The sequence below is a fragment of the Enhydra lutris genome, unplaced genomic scaffold (assembly GCF_002288905.1).
Source record: "Enhydra lutris kenyoni isolate GAN:26980312 unplaced genomic scaffold, ASM228890v2 scaffoldscaffold10, whole genome shotgun sequence".
In the NCBI taxonomy this organism is placed as follows: Eukaryota; Metazoa; Chordata; class Mammalia; order Carnivora; family Mustelidae; genus Enhydra; species Enhydra lutris.
The window spans coordinates 44,367,877-44,384,087 of NW_019154094.1; the positions used below are offsets into that span (position 1 = coordinate 44,367,877).

A 16,211-nucleotide genomic window follows, 5' to 3' on the forward strand; every position below is an offset into this window, starting at 1 on the left:
CTGAGGAGCTGGAGAGTGCCTGCATGCCAGGACAAAGGTAGAACTTGTTTTCCCTTGCCTTCTAATCCTTTTATGCCCTTATGCTCGGAGAGGGGGTTACAGAGGGGAGAGTAGTTAGATGCCCAGGACCCCTAGAAAATATCAAGCCCTTATGTATCAAGAGATGCAGGCTTAAGAACATAGCATGTCATTTCAAATCCATTTTTAGGGGAATACAGGTATAATTCAAAACAAGCCTTTGGATGATACAAAGGATAAAAATTAAACCTCAAAAAATTCAGATGAGAAAAACATCTATTCCAAAGGAGCACAAGTAGTTAAGTATAGAGCTCATCACCAAACACAGCCCACAGATCAGGACCTGAACTCTTTTCAAAGTCTGGAGAACCAGGCAGACCCTCTGGGGTCCAGGCCCTGCTCTGGCAAGTAGCTCTCGGGAGCCTCAGACAAACAGACCCAGAGCTGGTGACTACCACCGGGGGGTAGTCAACACCTGAGAGGTGCAGAGGGGGCTGCCATCTCAGGGCTCCTGATGCTGGTAAGGACTCTTCAGGCCTGTCAGCTTGAGAAGGGGTGTCTAATCCACCAAAGAGTACTGAGGCTGGGCTACATGGGGACATTAACACACGGGGGTGCCGCAGGAATTCTTGCTTTTGGGATACCACCAAAGTGTCCCCAGACGTGGTCTCTCACCATCTTTTCCATCCCATTCTGTGCCCCTTTCCCTTATTCTCCCTCTTCCCTAGTTTCCTTCTCCCTCAGTCCTTGCCCTGCCCACTTCTCAGTGGCTCTCTTATCTCTCCCTCCGTCTTTTCTTCCATCTGTTCTTCCTCTCCGTCTCCGTCTCCGTCTCTTTCCTCCCTCTTCTCTCTCATCCACTCTTACCCACCTGGGCCAGAAGCAGAGCCCTTTTCCACACTGTTAAGGGTAGGAGGGCACACTTTAATCCCATCCACGACCTCCTCAGAGTTAATATACCCTTTGGCTTGGCCCCCTTGCAGTGAGACATCTGTTTCCTTGGGAATGTGGGATTTTCTGGCTGATTTAACTGGTTACAGAGGAAGCTCTGGGTCAGAGAAATCAAGTTTCCATGAATTCAGCCTAGAACAGGGCTGTAGGGGCCTTGTAGGAGCCAGCCTATCCCATGGCCTCACCCAGATGCTGGAGACATGCTCATTTATTATGCAGAGGCTCAGAGAAAGCAGGTAGGGGATTTGGGAGGCAGGGCTGGGTGGACAGGAGGAGCTGTGTCCAGGCCTGGAGCTCTGGGTAGCCACAGGGACAGCATCACCTCTTAGAGGCCTGTTTTTTCCAGGGGACCACCTTCTTACTGCCCCTCCTGACTTTGCTGACAACAGGCAAATCCACTTCAGGCGATTTCATTCTAAAAATCAAAATAGAGAGAAGCAAATGCTGAGAAATGGATGGAGAGAACTGGTGTAAACAGCACTCAGAGCCCTGCCCTGGCCTGAGCAGAAGTGGGCCTGGCCCCCTGCCTTGCACAGCTGAAGACCTCTGGGTGTTGCTCCAACCTGGAGGTCCCAGCAGCAACTGTGACCTTTCTAGAGGCTCACAAGTTTGCTTTTCTATTTTCATAAGAAATGTGTGATTTTTACACTCTTGCAGAATATGTAATTCACTTCAGTCGATGTGGCTGAGTTAGTAGACTTCTGACAGGTCTAGAAAGTTTCCTGTAGGGAGACAGCAGGCAGCGTCTACCCTTCTCAGATTAATGGTCTGGGTTGTAGGGTTTTGCAGCAGAGTCTACACAAGACCTCAATCTCCACCACCCAGACCACTGCCTGCAGCTCCAGGGAGCAGGCTTGGTGCCCAGCTGGACATGGTGGTGATGAAATGGGCCAGAACAGGGACGGCTGGAGATGACCCACGCCCGGGGCAGGGGGGAGGGGGAGTGACTTGCCCAAAGCCACTTAGCCCCACAGGAACTCTGTGGCCTGTGGCAGAGCCAGGGGCCCTGCTGTGAGCCATGCCGCTTCTGTTGACCACAGGAGGGCCCCTCGGCCCCGGGGCTGGGGTGGCCACCTACTTCTTCTCGGCTTCAGGAGGGGACTCCTCCACCTTGTCCCCCATGGCCAACGAGGAGAAGCTTTGTTGGGTATCTTCCGATATTGCTTTCTTGGCTGAGTCAGGGTCTTCCGGGACCGGGGTGGAGGTTGGAACGCTGTAAGGGAGGCAGGGAAGGGAGGGCAAGTCTCAGCAGCGGCACAGCCAGAGGGAATCCCGAGTTTGCAGCACTGGCTTGGTGCTACCATTTAACATTCCAGCTCCAACAGAGAAAAGGGTGCAGGGCTTTTCTTCCCCAGGGTGAGTAATGGAAGAGTCTGACCCCTGGGGACCCAGAGACCCCCGGAGCTTGGTTTTTCTGGCCTCGGTGGAATCACCCTAACTCTATGTCAGCAACACCTGTGCACCCAGCACTGACCACCAGAGAGGCAGGAGGGCTCCATAAAGTGAGCAAAGGAGAGAGCACAGGAGGCCAGGGAAATAAGCCATCATGCACAGCCTTATGGGCTGCTTGTGTCCCCTCCCCAAACTCACAGATTGGTGGAGTCCTAACCCCCAGTACCCCAGACTGTGACCTTATTTGGAAATAGGGTCACTGCAGATGTCATGAGTCAAGAGGAGGTTATGCCAGAGTAGGGTGGACCTCTAATTCAACATACCTGGTGTCCTTATAATTAAAAAAAAGGCGGTGGGGGGGCGCGCCTGGGTGGCTCAGTGGGTAAAGCCTCTGCCTTCGGCTCAGGTCATGATCTCAGGGTCCTGGGATTGAACCCCACATTGGGCTCTCTGCTCAGCAGGGAGCCTGCTTCCCCCTCCCCCTCTACCTACTTGTGATCTCTCTCTCTCTCTCTGTCAAATAAATAAATAAAATCTTTAAAAAGGGGGGGGGGCAATGTGGACACAGACACACAGACAGGAGAACATCACGTGAAGCCTGGAGTAATAATGCTGCCATAAAGCCAAGGAACTACCAGAAGCCCAGAGACCGGCCGGGAGCCAGGCCTTCCCTAGCACCCTAGCACTTCCCTGCCTGCACCTCTGTCTGTGGCCTCCAGAACCATGACACAATACATTTCAGTTTAAGCTACTCAGTGTGTGGACCACTGTTACAGGAGTCTTAGGAAACTAATGAATAGGAGACAGGACAGGCCCTTTTATTCATTGTTTCTTCCTATCTATTGAGCCCCTCCTATGCCACTTTCTTGAGGGCAGCTCATTTCAGGGACAAAAGACAAGCAGGGGAGGGGAGAGGAGGGCATCCTCCATTGTTTAGAAAACCCTAGAAAGATAAAAAATGGAGGTATGGGCTGAGCTGTCTCCCCTGCTCCTGGTCCCAGGTGGACAGAGGTGTTAGGGAGTAAATCCTGGGAGTGAGTCTCTTGGGACTTCCTGAGCACCATGGTGGTGCTAAGGGCTCTTCCTCCTGTCCCCAACCCCATGTCCACCCCCCCGGATGGGTCACAGCTCAGCATTTCCTAGAAACTCAAAGCACAAGTAAATGGAGAAATGAGAGTCCAGCCAAGTGGGACACTGGAAAGGGAACCCTAGGTAAGAGCTACCGAAAGCAGGTTACACAATGAGAGTGTCAGGGTGACCAGGATGCGGGCAGCATTGGCAGTGTCCCCAGGTGAGGCCCTCCACCAGGCCTGGGGCTGTGTTGGCAAATGAAACATGCCGGCAGCTGGGGAGATGGTCTCCTCTGCCTGGCCCTGGACAGATGGAGAATGGGACCTGGTGTTACCAGAGTGGGGAGGGTGGGCTCTGGAGACCAAATCAGCCCCTCTCCTTCCCCCTCCCTCAGCCGCAAGCACACACAGAGCATCTTCCCTAACCCTCCACTTTTAAGTTGTGATTGAAAGTACATAACATAAAATAGACCCACTTGCTAATGCCTAGCTCTGCGGTGTTAAGTACACTCACATGGCTGTGCCGCCATCACCGCTATCTACCCCGACTTTTTCATTTCCCAAACTGAAACTCTGTCCGCATTAAACACCAAATCCCCATTGTTCCTCCCCCAGCCCCTGACAGCCACCACCCTCCTTTCGTCTCTGTGCATTTGACTCTCTAGGGACCTCAGGTAAGTGTTTGTCCTCTTGTGACGGGCTCATTTCACTGAGCATAATGTCCTTGAGTCACATCCGTGTTGTGGCCTATGCTAGGATTTCCTTCCATTTTAAGGCTGGGCAATATTCCACTGTATGCACAGACCACATTTTCTTTATCCGTTCATCCACTGATGGACGCTTGGGTTGCTTCCTTGAATAGTGCTGCTATGAACACAGGTATACAAATACCTCTTTGAAACCCCACTTTCAATTCTTTTAGTATCTACCCACAACTGAAATTGTTGGATCATAATTCTGTGTTAGACTTTTTGAGGACACACCGTACTGTTCTCCACAGCTGCTGCGCTGTGTCACAGTCCTGCCTACAGCACATGTGCGTTCCAGTGTCTCCACAGCCTCACCAAAACGTGCTGGTTTTGCTTATTTGATGGTAGCCATCCTAATGGGTATGAGGTGGTATTTCACTGTGGTTGTGACTTGCATTCTTCTAAGGATCAGTCCCCTTCACTCATTTTCTCATTGACTTCCGCATCTTTGGATCGGCCAAGATGAAGCACGTAGAGATCGTGTTCACTTCCAATCCCCAGTGCTGAGCATGAACCCGGGCAGGCACTCGGAGTGGCAGGACTTTTACGTTAAAAGTGGGGGCTGCTTCCAGGGAGAGGAGCCTCCCATCACTGAAGGCACATGAGGGGTGGGCTGGATGACCAGGGTGGCTGGTTATCAGTGGACATTCTGTCAAGCAGCCCTTCTTCAGTCTGAACTGACCTCTGCCTCCCAGGGATAAAAATCAGCTCTAGGTCATCATTCAATGAAAATGTCCAAGAGGGTTCTATGTGCCGGGCCCTGGGGCTGAGCAAAGGACACAAAGAAAGAGAGATAGGCCATGTGATACAGGACACCCAGCCTTTGAGGCTGGCCCGGCTTAACAGGTGCAGAGGGACCTGCAGCCCCTTCCCCACCCACGGCCTGCTCCTCAGGGCAGAGCTGGCTTGTCAGGCCTGCATGAATCTCCCCTCAGCTGTCCTTGGCCTGGCCTGCCCCTCCCCTTCTGCTCTGCCACAACCCATCTACTCCCAGCAGGGAGCCACCTCAGTCTCTGCTGGGGCTTGCGAGGCCTCAGTGGGGAGACTTGCCTCCCTGGGCAGCCAAGCTCCTTCACTGGGCACAGACAGATCTAGCTCTTCTTCCTGCTCACAGCCCTTGCTCCTCCATGGTGGACTCACAGACCCCGAGCCCAGACTGAGGGCTGTCTCTGTGGCTGCCCCCCCGAGTGCCCAGTGAGCAGCCTAGGCCTTCTGGATCTGTCCTCCAGTTCTGCCCACCTCACTGCATTTACTCTGTAGACATGTCTCCTCTCCCTCTCACGTCCCTGCCTTGAATCCTTGCACTAGAGCTGTACAAAACCAAGCACACTGAAAGTCTACTCTGGCAAGGAAGAAATGATTCCCACCCAGGGACAGTGAGGGCACCCTCCCTCCAGAGCTCTGGATAGGAGGGTGCCTGCCAGCTCCCTCTTGTAACAGAGGACCCAGAAATGAAAACACTAGCACTCCAGAAACTGCATCTCCCTTGTGCTACACCGCAAGCTCTGACTTCTAAGATGCTTTTTCAACAAAGTGGTCGACCATGCTGGCACTTTCCACATGCACTGACCATACACCTCTCAAAACTAAAAGTGAACATTTGCTCTACTTCTTCCAAACCACCGCTTGGCGGCTGAGCTTACTGAGAACCTCCATTCTGTCATCCTTCCCCATCTAGGGGCCAACTAATTGGTTAGCCTTCCAGGAACACATCCAAGTTACATATTTTGGGGAAAAGTGGACAGGCCGAACACAGAGGTTTGCCCTTCAGGCTGATCACCACTTGCTGGGTATAGCCGAACAAGCAGCTGCCTGAGCCACATTGATCCACCTTGTTCGTAAGGATCTCACCAAAAGTCTCACAAGCGATCTCACCCAGTGTCTTCCTTAAAGTTAGATACTCTAGGCTGACAGCGTCTCACTACTATTCCAGTTACCCTGCTGGAAGAGGAATCGGACGAGTGGCTGGCTGTAGAACACGTCCAGAAATTCTTTGACACCCCTCCCATCAAGAGGCGCGTGGGCTGGCCCTAGGGACCCACAGGCAGTGCAAGTGGACACTACCTGACTTAGGAGGAAACACAGCTCCCACCTGGCTGCATCTCAGGACACTCGCTTTGGAACCCAGCTGCCATATCTGAGGATGCCCAGGCCACACGGAAAAGCCAGTGTAAGTGTTCGGGCTGCAAGTGCAGGGACCGCCACGCATGGGAATGAGCAAGTCTTTGAGATGACTCCGGCCACCGTCATATTCTGACGTGACCACATGAGAGAACCCAAGCAAGAACTACCTAGCTGAGCCCCTCAGCCCCCAGACCCTCAGAGACAATAATGGGAAATGGCTGTGTGGTTTTACACCACTGAGCTTGAGGTGGTTCCTTTCACAGATGTAGATAAAAGAACTGTTGTTATGGCAACATTTTCTTGTCGAATTCCATTCCCTTTTTTCTCTAAGTGCCTTTAAACTGCCAACTTAATAGGCCATTCTAGAATTAAGAGGAGTCCTACTGGTTTATAGTCTCAGGAATCCTCCCCTTTCTACTTTCGAAAACCTGGACTGTGCACACATGAGTGTGTCTGTGTGTGTCTGTGTGTTTGTGTGTCTCTCTGTGTATGTGTCTGTGTGTGTGTATATGTGTGGGTTTTTGTCTGCATCTGTGTGTGCGTCTGTGAATCTGCGTGTGTCCATGTGTGTGTAGTTTGTTAATTCTCTCTCCACCATTCCTCAAAACTTACTGAAATCTTCAAGTTGTGAGCATGAAGTCCTTTCCGAACCCTTGCATATAACAATTAGGAGCCTAGAATTCATTAAGTAACAGTGACAGCAGTCACAACTGTAATTTGTAACGTGTCAGTAGGTGGTAGTGATGTGCCAGGATCTCACACATGCCTGACTCATCCAATCCTCAGAACCCAGTGCAGTGAAAACTATGCTAATTCTTGCTCTATGGACAAAGCAGCTGAGGCAGAGAGGGTAAGTGGTCCTTTTAAGGACACTGGCCGCCAAATAAAGAGCTACATCTGCTTGTAACTAGTTTGGGCCTCTCTTACTCCCCTTCTACCACACGCCCAAACACCCCATTAGTCAGATGTCTCTGAAAATGCCTTTGCTTGCTGTCTTCGGCACCTTCCAGTGGCTTCCACTCATCCTCAGTTTGGGCCTTCTGGATGGCATCCTCCCACCCCCTCTGTTTTTGGTATAGTACTTTCTTGAACCTGAGCAGACCCAGAGCCTCCATTTCTCTTTTTCCCTGGGACTGCCAGTAAGCTACCCCAAGCCGTCCTCCAGTCTCAGGTGGTGGGGGCTCAGTGACTTTGCTCTCTGCACCTGGCAGCATCTGCCCTTCCTGATGTCTCTGGGCTCCTGGGGACCCTGCCTTCTCTACTAAGTTGGCCAGGGTGTGACCGCTACAGTTCCTCCTAGAGGAACCTCTTTAGGGTCTGGCGGACGTTCTGGCATGGCTCGAACTCAGTGCGCTGGGGAAAAACTGACTCCAGGACTCCTAGAAAGCTGAGGGACCCGGTGGGAGTGGGGTAGGGTTGCTGTCTGGACTTTCCGTGCTAGGGGTGCAGGCACAGGGAGCCCCTATGTTTAGGCAGGTAATGCTTTGTATATGTGTTTGCTCCTCACTTTGTTTTTTTAAAGCTTTTATTTATTTCACAGATAGAGGACAGAGAGAGCAGCAGCACAAGCAGGGGGATTTGGAGAGGGAGAAGCAGGCTTCCCGCTGATCAGGGAGCCCCACTCGGGGCCTGATCCCAGGACCCTGGCATCATAACCCGAGCCAAAGGCAGTCAGTTAATGACTGAGTCACCCAGGTGCCCTCACTTTATAGTTTATATGACACTTTGGCAAACACACTTTCATAAGAGGTGGGAATTATCATCCTCATTCTAAAGGTGAGGACAGTGAGGATTAGGGAGGCAAATGGTCCCCCAGCCTATAAAGACCAGAGTTGGGGCTCCTGACTTTTCTTGGGACCCCTGACCTAGTAAGGTTTTTCACTGTACAGCCCAGGCATTTCAGAATCCACTCCTAACATAGCCTCCAGCAATGTCATAAACTGTGGACTCCTTCCCTGGACGAGGCTGCACGCTTCTTGAGCTAAGAGACCAAGCCTTGTTGATCTCACCCAAGCTGGGCCTGGGAGGCACTCAATAGATGGGTGTCACCTGGTTGAAAAGCCTACACTCAGTGGCCAAGAGGCAGCCTCAAGCCAGCACCACCCCACTTCCCTTCCCAAGGGCCTGAGCTCACTTCATGAGGGACCCTTATCTACGTGGCCCTGCTGTAAACAGAGAAGCAGGACAGGGATTACACACAAGATGGGGTAGGGCATGATGGGGAAAAAGGTGGAGGTATCACTAGGACGCCTACTCAAACGTGTCTTCATGATTTCCAGCACCGCGCAAACCATCCTATGTTCCCCTTTCTCCAGAGGGACCTTCTCTCCAACTTGTGTTTCAGAGAAACCAACAGCATGACCTCACTCCCCCTTGCTAACCTGAGAAGTCTTCTGCTTGCTGCCAGCTTCTGTCCTCACCAGTGTCCCTCCCATAATGAGGCCCACCCCGTGCCTGCCCTGCATCCCAAGTTTTTCCCATTTTACCTAAACTTGTAGTTGTCTGGCAGGAAGTAGCCCATCTTGCAGTCTCGTCGAGCCTGGAAGATCTGTTTCAGCAGATTCTGCCTACTGAAGCCATATCCATTCAAAACACAGCCACCAAAAAGGAGCTTCCCCCCGGCGAACATCTGTGGATACACAGGAAGCACACGATGGGAGGGGCCCTCAGCACACCAGCACTGAATCTCAGGCCCGTGCCCTGGGCCCTCAGAGCTTGTGCCGGAAGCCAGGCCTTTCTCTGGTGGTTTTGGTGGTGGGGGAAAGGGTGTTGCCTTCCCCAAGCTGCCCAGTCAGGTGTGGCTGAGCCTGTTCCCCATCCAGGCCTCTCAAGTCAGAGGGCAGCCCCACCATCCCAACCTTTGCCCCTGCCAGCCCACCTGCTCAGACGCCCCTTCACACACAAGCGCTCCAGGGTCCTGGGGCCGGAAGGGTTTCTTCCTGCTCAGAGGGTCCCACCACACCCACCCACAGCTGGCTGGCTCACTTATCCCTGTGCACTGATCAGCTGGTCCCATGGGATGGGAGCCTCTGGAGGGCAGGGATCTTGTCCTACTGCTCTCTGTACCCCCACTCTCTAATGTCAGTCTCAGCAAGTAGACATCTGTCTAGGGATTTCTGTGCAAGGATATCCATTAGCGTGTTATTTGTTATGTAAACCTACCCAGAAATAACCTAAATGTCCAACAAAAGGCTCACAGGCAGAGAAATCAAATGACAGATTCTCATGTAATGGTTAAAATCACAATTACAAAAGCGGGACCCCAAAGTCAGAAAAAAGACTGAAAAAGCTAGAGGCACACCACAGGGATGGCCCAGATGTTCTGACTGTTTTGGATCTAGCAGGAGCCTGGTACATACATGCTGCATGAACAAACGAGGCAATCTGTGTAATATGGGGAAGTCATTATTTTCTCAATTGTATATTCTAAATTTTCTATAATGCATATATGTGTGTGTATATATATATATATATTTTTTTCTTTTTTTACAATGCCCTGTTTTTGGTAAAAAGTTAACTTACAAACAGATGAAGAAAGGAGCACTTGGGTGGCTCAGTCAGTTAAGTGTTCGACTCCTGATTTTGGCTCAGGTCATGATCTCAGGGTCCTGGTATCAAGCCCTGCATGGGGCTCCATGCTCAGTGGAGAGTTTGCTTGAGGATTCTTTCTCTCTTCCTCCCTCTACCCCTCCCCGACCCCTCAAATAAATAAATAAATAAATAAATCTCTAAAACAAAACAAAACAAACCAGATGAAGAGAATTTGGTTCTCTAGGTTGGGTATGGCCTGCTCCCTTGAGTCTTCCAGTATGAGGGACGCATGGGGTCAGGCAGGAACAGGAGACTGGACTCCCGCCCTGACTCTGTGTGTTGGGTGACTCTCAGTCCGGCCTTCAGCTCTCTGGGCCTCAGATTTCACAAATGCTCTCTCCTTCTGATTCTGATCTCCCCTCCCGTTTCTGATTCCACAAGGGTAGGGACTGCAGGAGACTATGTTGGCAAGCGGTTGGCGCTGCATCCCCGGTGGGCCCCAGCTCACCAGAATCATCCCCGGCAACACAGCATACTTCTTCACCAGCAGGGGTGGGTCCTTCTGAAGGGAGCTGTCCAGGTCATACCGCAGCAGGCGGTAGGGGTCATGCCGACACTGCCAAGACAGAAGTAAGTGCCCATCCATCCTACGCCAAGAGGATGCACTGATTCCTGTATTCTCAGGCTAGCCAGGTTCCTGTGAAGTCCCGGAGCCCCATTCAACACTGCCTCCCATCTCCTGTTCAATGGGCTGTTCAATTCCCGCACACACACACACCCTATGACCATTGCCACGACTATCTAGGCATCTGGGTCTATCTAGGGCCTTTTGCTGGTGAAGGGTGTCATGGAGATGACTGCCCCTCACCACATGACAGCCACTAGCTCCACCCTCTAGGGTCTGCAGGACTTGACTGTTCCCTCTGCCTGGAAGAAGCCCTACTGAAGATTTGAAGGCATACCATACTCATGGGTGTCCCTATTTTCAGGATTCCTCCACCCTCTACCCACTGCTGGCTGCCCCTCTGGACAGTTTCCTGTCATTAGATCCAGTGCTGGGACCTGAGTCAAACTTACATCACAAGGTGGGGCCTTGTCAATCCAGAGTAAAGCTGGTCTCTTTCCCCTCCTTCTTTCTGGATGTTACAAACCCTTTAAAATGGCTAATGTATAATGTTTCCTGATTTTATCTGCCTTTTATTCCAGGTGCCTCCAGCTGTCCTGCCTGATGTTTCAATTTAAAACGTGAAATCCAGAACTGTATCTGGCATTCTAGCTTTCAGAGCAAGACAATGTTAGGGAACATTTCAGCCTTAATCACATACACTGGAATGGTGAAACCAGAGTCGCTATGAAACCTGACACCTCTCTCCAGATCCATCCTCCACATCCCTCAAATCCCACTGCCCACTCCTCCCTCAGATTCAAGGTCAGGGCCTATGCTACTCATGCTGGGCTGGACTGCTGTGCATCCTATGCTTACAGATAACTAATGGCCTCGAGGTAGACTAAAGGCACCTCTAAGTTCCCATGTGGGCAGGGATCCTATATCTATATAGCAATGAGTACAGGGCAGGACTCAATAAGTGTTCACTAAGTCTGTGTAAGTTGGGGCTGACTCTATAATATATATACAGCTTGGATGTACAAGACCAGTAAAAGGGCTTTTGGAGTCTACTCAGAAGGGTTCCAATGCCAAGCAGGAAGAAGGGGCAGACAATGGGCCAGAGAGGACATAGGGCCAGAGGACTTGAAGGAAGTCAGCAGGTGGACATGGAACTGACATGCTCACACAGCATCCTCTGCTCCAGTCAGGGTGGGGATTGTGTCACCCCTGAACCCTGCTAACCCTGCCAGGGATGGCTACTGAGGGAGGATGATGATGAGATTCAGGAATGACCCTGCAGCCAGGACAGGACTGGGAGTGTTCTATGTGCCCCGGACAGATCCTTGAGACTTCAACCCCAATGAACAGGGACCCCTTGACCACCTTTGCACAGGCTGCTGCCTCTGACAGGAACACTCACCCACCTGCCCAAACCCTCGCATCCTGGGAGACTCCCTGACTCTCTGGAGGTGGCAGGCCCTGCTCCCAGCTCCTGAGCCCCCGGAGCTGGCTTTTCATGGCCCTGCTCAGTGCTGCTATAGCTGTTGCCTCACCATGCTGGGAGGCCCCTCTGGGGTCTGGCATGAGGCCAGCACATAGTAGGAACTCGGCCACAGTCTGTGAGCATTCTTGTGTCTTGAGTATCCATTGGTGAGTCCATCTCTGCCCCAAGCATGCACCCCAATACATAACCACAAGCTAGGGGGAGTGCTCTGGATGAAAATGGCAGAAAAGTTCTCAGTCAGAAAGAGTGCCCACTTCAATGTGGTGACATTCGTCTTAGGACAAGAGGATGAGTCAGAGAGAGAGAAGAGAGGCAAAACATGGCAGACAGCATGTCGAAGAGTATATGCAAAGGCCCCAAGGAGAAAAGGAAGTGAGAGGGGGCCCATGTGCTGAGGTTGAAGGGCAGTCTCTCAGCCAGATGCTCAGTCAGTCCTAGCATCCCTGTGGGTGTCTCTCCCTTGGGGTTCCCGATGCCTGGACCTTGGGGCCTCCTCAGCTGGGCCCAGGACCCACCTGGATGCAGGGCGAAGCACGGCCCTGCTGTCGGTGACTATAGAGTGTGTCAAGCAGCCACTGGAGCTGTGCGGTGCTGGTGGGGTTCTGGCTTGAGACTATCCCGAAAACCAGGACCTGGCCGGGGTCACGGGGTGCAGACAGGAAGCGCTCTAGCTCCACGTCGGTGACCAGCGGTGCCTTCACCATGCACCTGCAGCCAGCCCGAATGTCTTCCTTGCGAATGAGCTTCCGCAGCACCAGTGGGCAGTCGGAGGGCGAGGCTGCCCACCTGGTGGGGCTGTGCATCTCTCCAGCCTTTCCTCTGCAATGAGGGACAACGGGCCAGTGCTCAGTAGGCCAGTGCTCAGGCCTTGGATGGGGCCCCCTAAACTCTGTGTGCCTCAGTTTCCACAGGTAAAACTGGTAACTCCTTCATCTACTCAACAAAAAATTTGGAGTCATCCTGAACCCCTTTCTTTCTCTGACACCTCACGTCCCATCCAATCTACCAGTAAGCCTGTCTGCTCTATGTTCATGAATGATCTAGAATCCATCCATGTTCCTTCTCCCCCATTCCTACTGACATGGCCCAAGCCACCATCATTTCTTGCTTGGATGACTGTAAGGGCTCCTAATGGCACTCTGCTTTCTTCCCTGGCCCCCCTTCAATCTATTCTGCTCACACCAGATGGAGGGATCCTGGCTCCTGTTAGAACCCAAGTCATATCATGTCACTAATCTATTTGAACCCCCCCAGTGACCTTCCACCTTTCACAGAATAAAAGCCTATCTCCCCATGATGCCCTTCCAGGCTGTACATGTTCTGGTCTCCTTCCTCAGTCTCTTGGCCTCTCTTACTCTCCAATATTCTCACCTTTGCTTATTGTGCTCAGTTGCTCCAGCCTCTGCTTATCCCCCAGCCTTAGGGCCTTTGCTCTTGCTATTCCTACTGCCTGCCTGGCTTTCCCCCTGGGCAGCCACCACACAACTCACTTTCTTTCCCACCTCCTTTGTATCTTCATGCGAATGTCAACTTGTCAGAGAGGCTTTCCCTGACTGTCCTATTTGGAATTGCACCTCTCAACCCTCAATACTCTTTCCCTCTCCCTGGCTATTTTTTCTCCTTAGCATTGCTCACTAGAGCACATACCATACATTTTATTTATTTTGATTATTGTACTTATCCATTCCAACAGAACATAAATTTCATGAGTTCATGAGTTTGGAGTGTTTTGCTCAGTGAAATAATAGTTCTTGGCAGATAGTAAACATTCAATAGAAATTCAATAAATATGCAAACAAATACTAATCAGGTACCTATTATGTGCCAGGCATCGCACTGGGTTGTCTCAGCATTATTGTATTTAGGTGGGAATGAGAACCATTCAAATATAAAGTGCTGCTATGATTTTATTCTTATCATTACCACTATCTTACACTGTGGTTAGCATTGTAAGCACCCACAGCCCCTGGCATAGACATTGTCTTGGCTAATTTTGTAATAACCCTATGTGATAGTCTGGACAGAAACTACTATCACTGTTTACAGATTGGAAAACAGAAGATTCCCACTGGGTGAATGGGTTATCCAAGTTCAAACAGTGATTAAATGACAAGGGCTAGGATTAAAAACCAGGTCAACCTAAAACAAGATCAATGCCAGTAATTTAACTATTCATATTTTCACAGAAGCTGCCTGATACTAATAAACACTTGCTAAACTTAAGAATATCTCTTCTTTAAGAAAATGAATATCTTGGAGAAAAAAGGTTAGATCTACTAATCACAACTCACACTAAGATAAATCCAAAATCGATCAAGAATTTAAATGTGAGAAAATTAAGCCATGAACATTCTAACAGAAAATAGGGATGAATCATCTTATAGTTTTAGAGTAGGGAAAGCCTTTGATAATTAGGATTCCTAAGTCCAAAGCCTATGAAAGAAAAATACTGATAAATTTAACTACACAGAAGAAAAATGAAAAAACCTGAGTGGCAAAACCATCACAAAGACAAATGACAAATGACAAACTGGGAAATATGTATATGAAACTTCCAACAGAGACAAGTGGTTAGTTTCCCTACTAATTAAAATACTGTAAATGAGTTAGAAAAAGTTAATAACCCAGCAAAATATGAACAAAGTAAGTGAATACACAATTCACAGAGAATTATATAAAAATGATTTTTTAAAAGATTCGCCCATTTATTTGAGAGCAAGAGAGTGCAAGCAGGGGGAGGGGCAGAGGGAGAGGGAGAGAATCATCCTCAAGCAGATTCCCTGCTGAGCACAGAGCCTTATATGGGGCCTGATCCCATGACCCTGAGATGATGACTCAAGCTCAAATCAAGAGTTAGATGCCTAACAAACTGAGCCACCCAGGTGCCCCAAAAATGATTTTTATAAAATTATACAAATATAAGAGTGGCATAGCAAAATGTAAGAGTGGCATAGAGAACCCCAAATCTATGTCCCTTCACTAAAGCAACAATTAAGCTGGCAAAAACTGTCAGAATCAACTTGATCAGAACTCTGGAAACAAATTTAAAAACTTACCACAGTCAAGGAATGTTTGATGAATAAAGAAACTGCTATATTTTGGTAAGAGAGTACTGTGGTGTTTTAACTTACTCACTTCCTATCCCCTGCTCCCCACCTTGGTGGCATCTGTGAGGATGGCAGCCCATGTTCCTAGTGTGGTTTGCTGATACCAGAGAGGGTAATATGGGCTTTGCACTCAAGGAACTGTGATTATGTGGTTTGGCACGTCTGGAGATTCCCTAAAGGACTGGCTAAGGGGCTTGCCTTTGTTTTGCTCACCTTGGAACTTTCTCCTGGACAGCATCTGTTAAAATCATTTGAAAGGAAGTATGGGAGATACAACCTCCTGGTTTAAGGGATAACAGACAGGCACATGGCACACAAATGAAAAAACCTGGGAAGAAGACGCTGGGGGAAAAATACATGGAGGGGTGTATATAAAGACTTTGAAAGTTTCCACATATACTAGGGAATCTAAAGGGGCACATACATGTCCAGGGTTGGAACCATGTTTAGAGAAACCTGAGAATACTCTAGTCTTTCATATCTGGATGACATTTGGTCTCTGCCAATGTGGGACATGAAAGACAAAGCAGAGACGTAAACAGCCTGAAAGCACTGAAAGGGTGTACCTTAACACAGTTCATCTGCAAAGACTAGGAGAGTGTTTTTTATTTTATTTATTTATTTATTTATTTATTATTTGGCTCCAGGTATTTAAGAAGTCTGTCAAATTTCACTAGTTGACCACTAAGCTAAACAGAGACTTTATGACCACACATGACAAAGAATGTAGTCTTTATAAAAGTAGTCTAGAAAAGTCACTAAACAACTACAAACTATTAGCAACAAAAATAAACCCTGGAAAGAGGGAAGAATTTGATTTCCAGAATTACCACATTATGATATTAAAAATGAAGCACTAAAAGAAACAAGAAAAAAGGAATGAAGAAAACCTATCACTGAGGAATTCCAGCCATTGTACTTACTAGATAAAGATCTTTAAATCAACTGTCCTAATTATGCCCAAAGTACTAAGGAAATGAAGAATGAATAATTAAAGGAAACCAGGAAGACAATGTCCTACCAAACATGGAATATCAACAAAGAAATAAAAAGTATAAAATAAGCTAACTAGAAATTTTGGAGTTGAAAAGTACAATAAATGAAATGAAAAATTCAACCACAGATCTGAATAGTCAGGAAAAAGAATCAGCAGACTTG

At 49.4% G+C, this 16,211-nt stretch overlaps 1 protein-coding gene across 1 annotated transcript in view; it reads right to left on the minus strand.

Moving 5' to 3' along the window:
* Positions 1–1,160: 1,160 nt before the first annotated feature.
* LOC111144228 (chromosome unknown C3orf20 homolog) overlaps positions 1,161–16,211 on the minus strand; it is a 76,356-nt gene continuing 61,305 nt past the window's right edge. Inside the window, exons 11-15 of the mRNA XM_022498440.1 lie at positions 12,462–12,765; positions 10,344–10,451; positions 8,791–8,933; positions 2,048–2,182; positions 1,161–1,384 (exon numbers count right to left, since the gene is read on the minus strand). Of these exons, the coding sequence (XP_022354148.1) occupies positions 1,288–1,384; positions 2,048–2,182; positions 8,791–8,933; positions 10,344–10,451; positions 12,462–12,765 (787 nt within the window). The 3' untranslated portion in view covers positions 1,161–1,287. The remainder of the gene's footprint in view (positions 1,385–2,047; positions 2,183–8,790; positions 8,934–10,343; positions 10,452–12,461; positions 12,766–16,211) is intronic.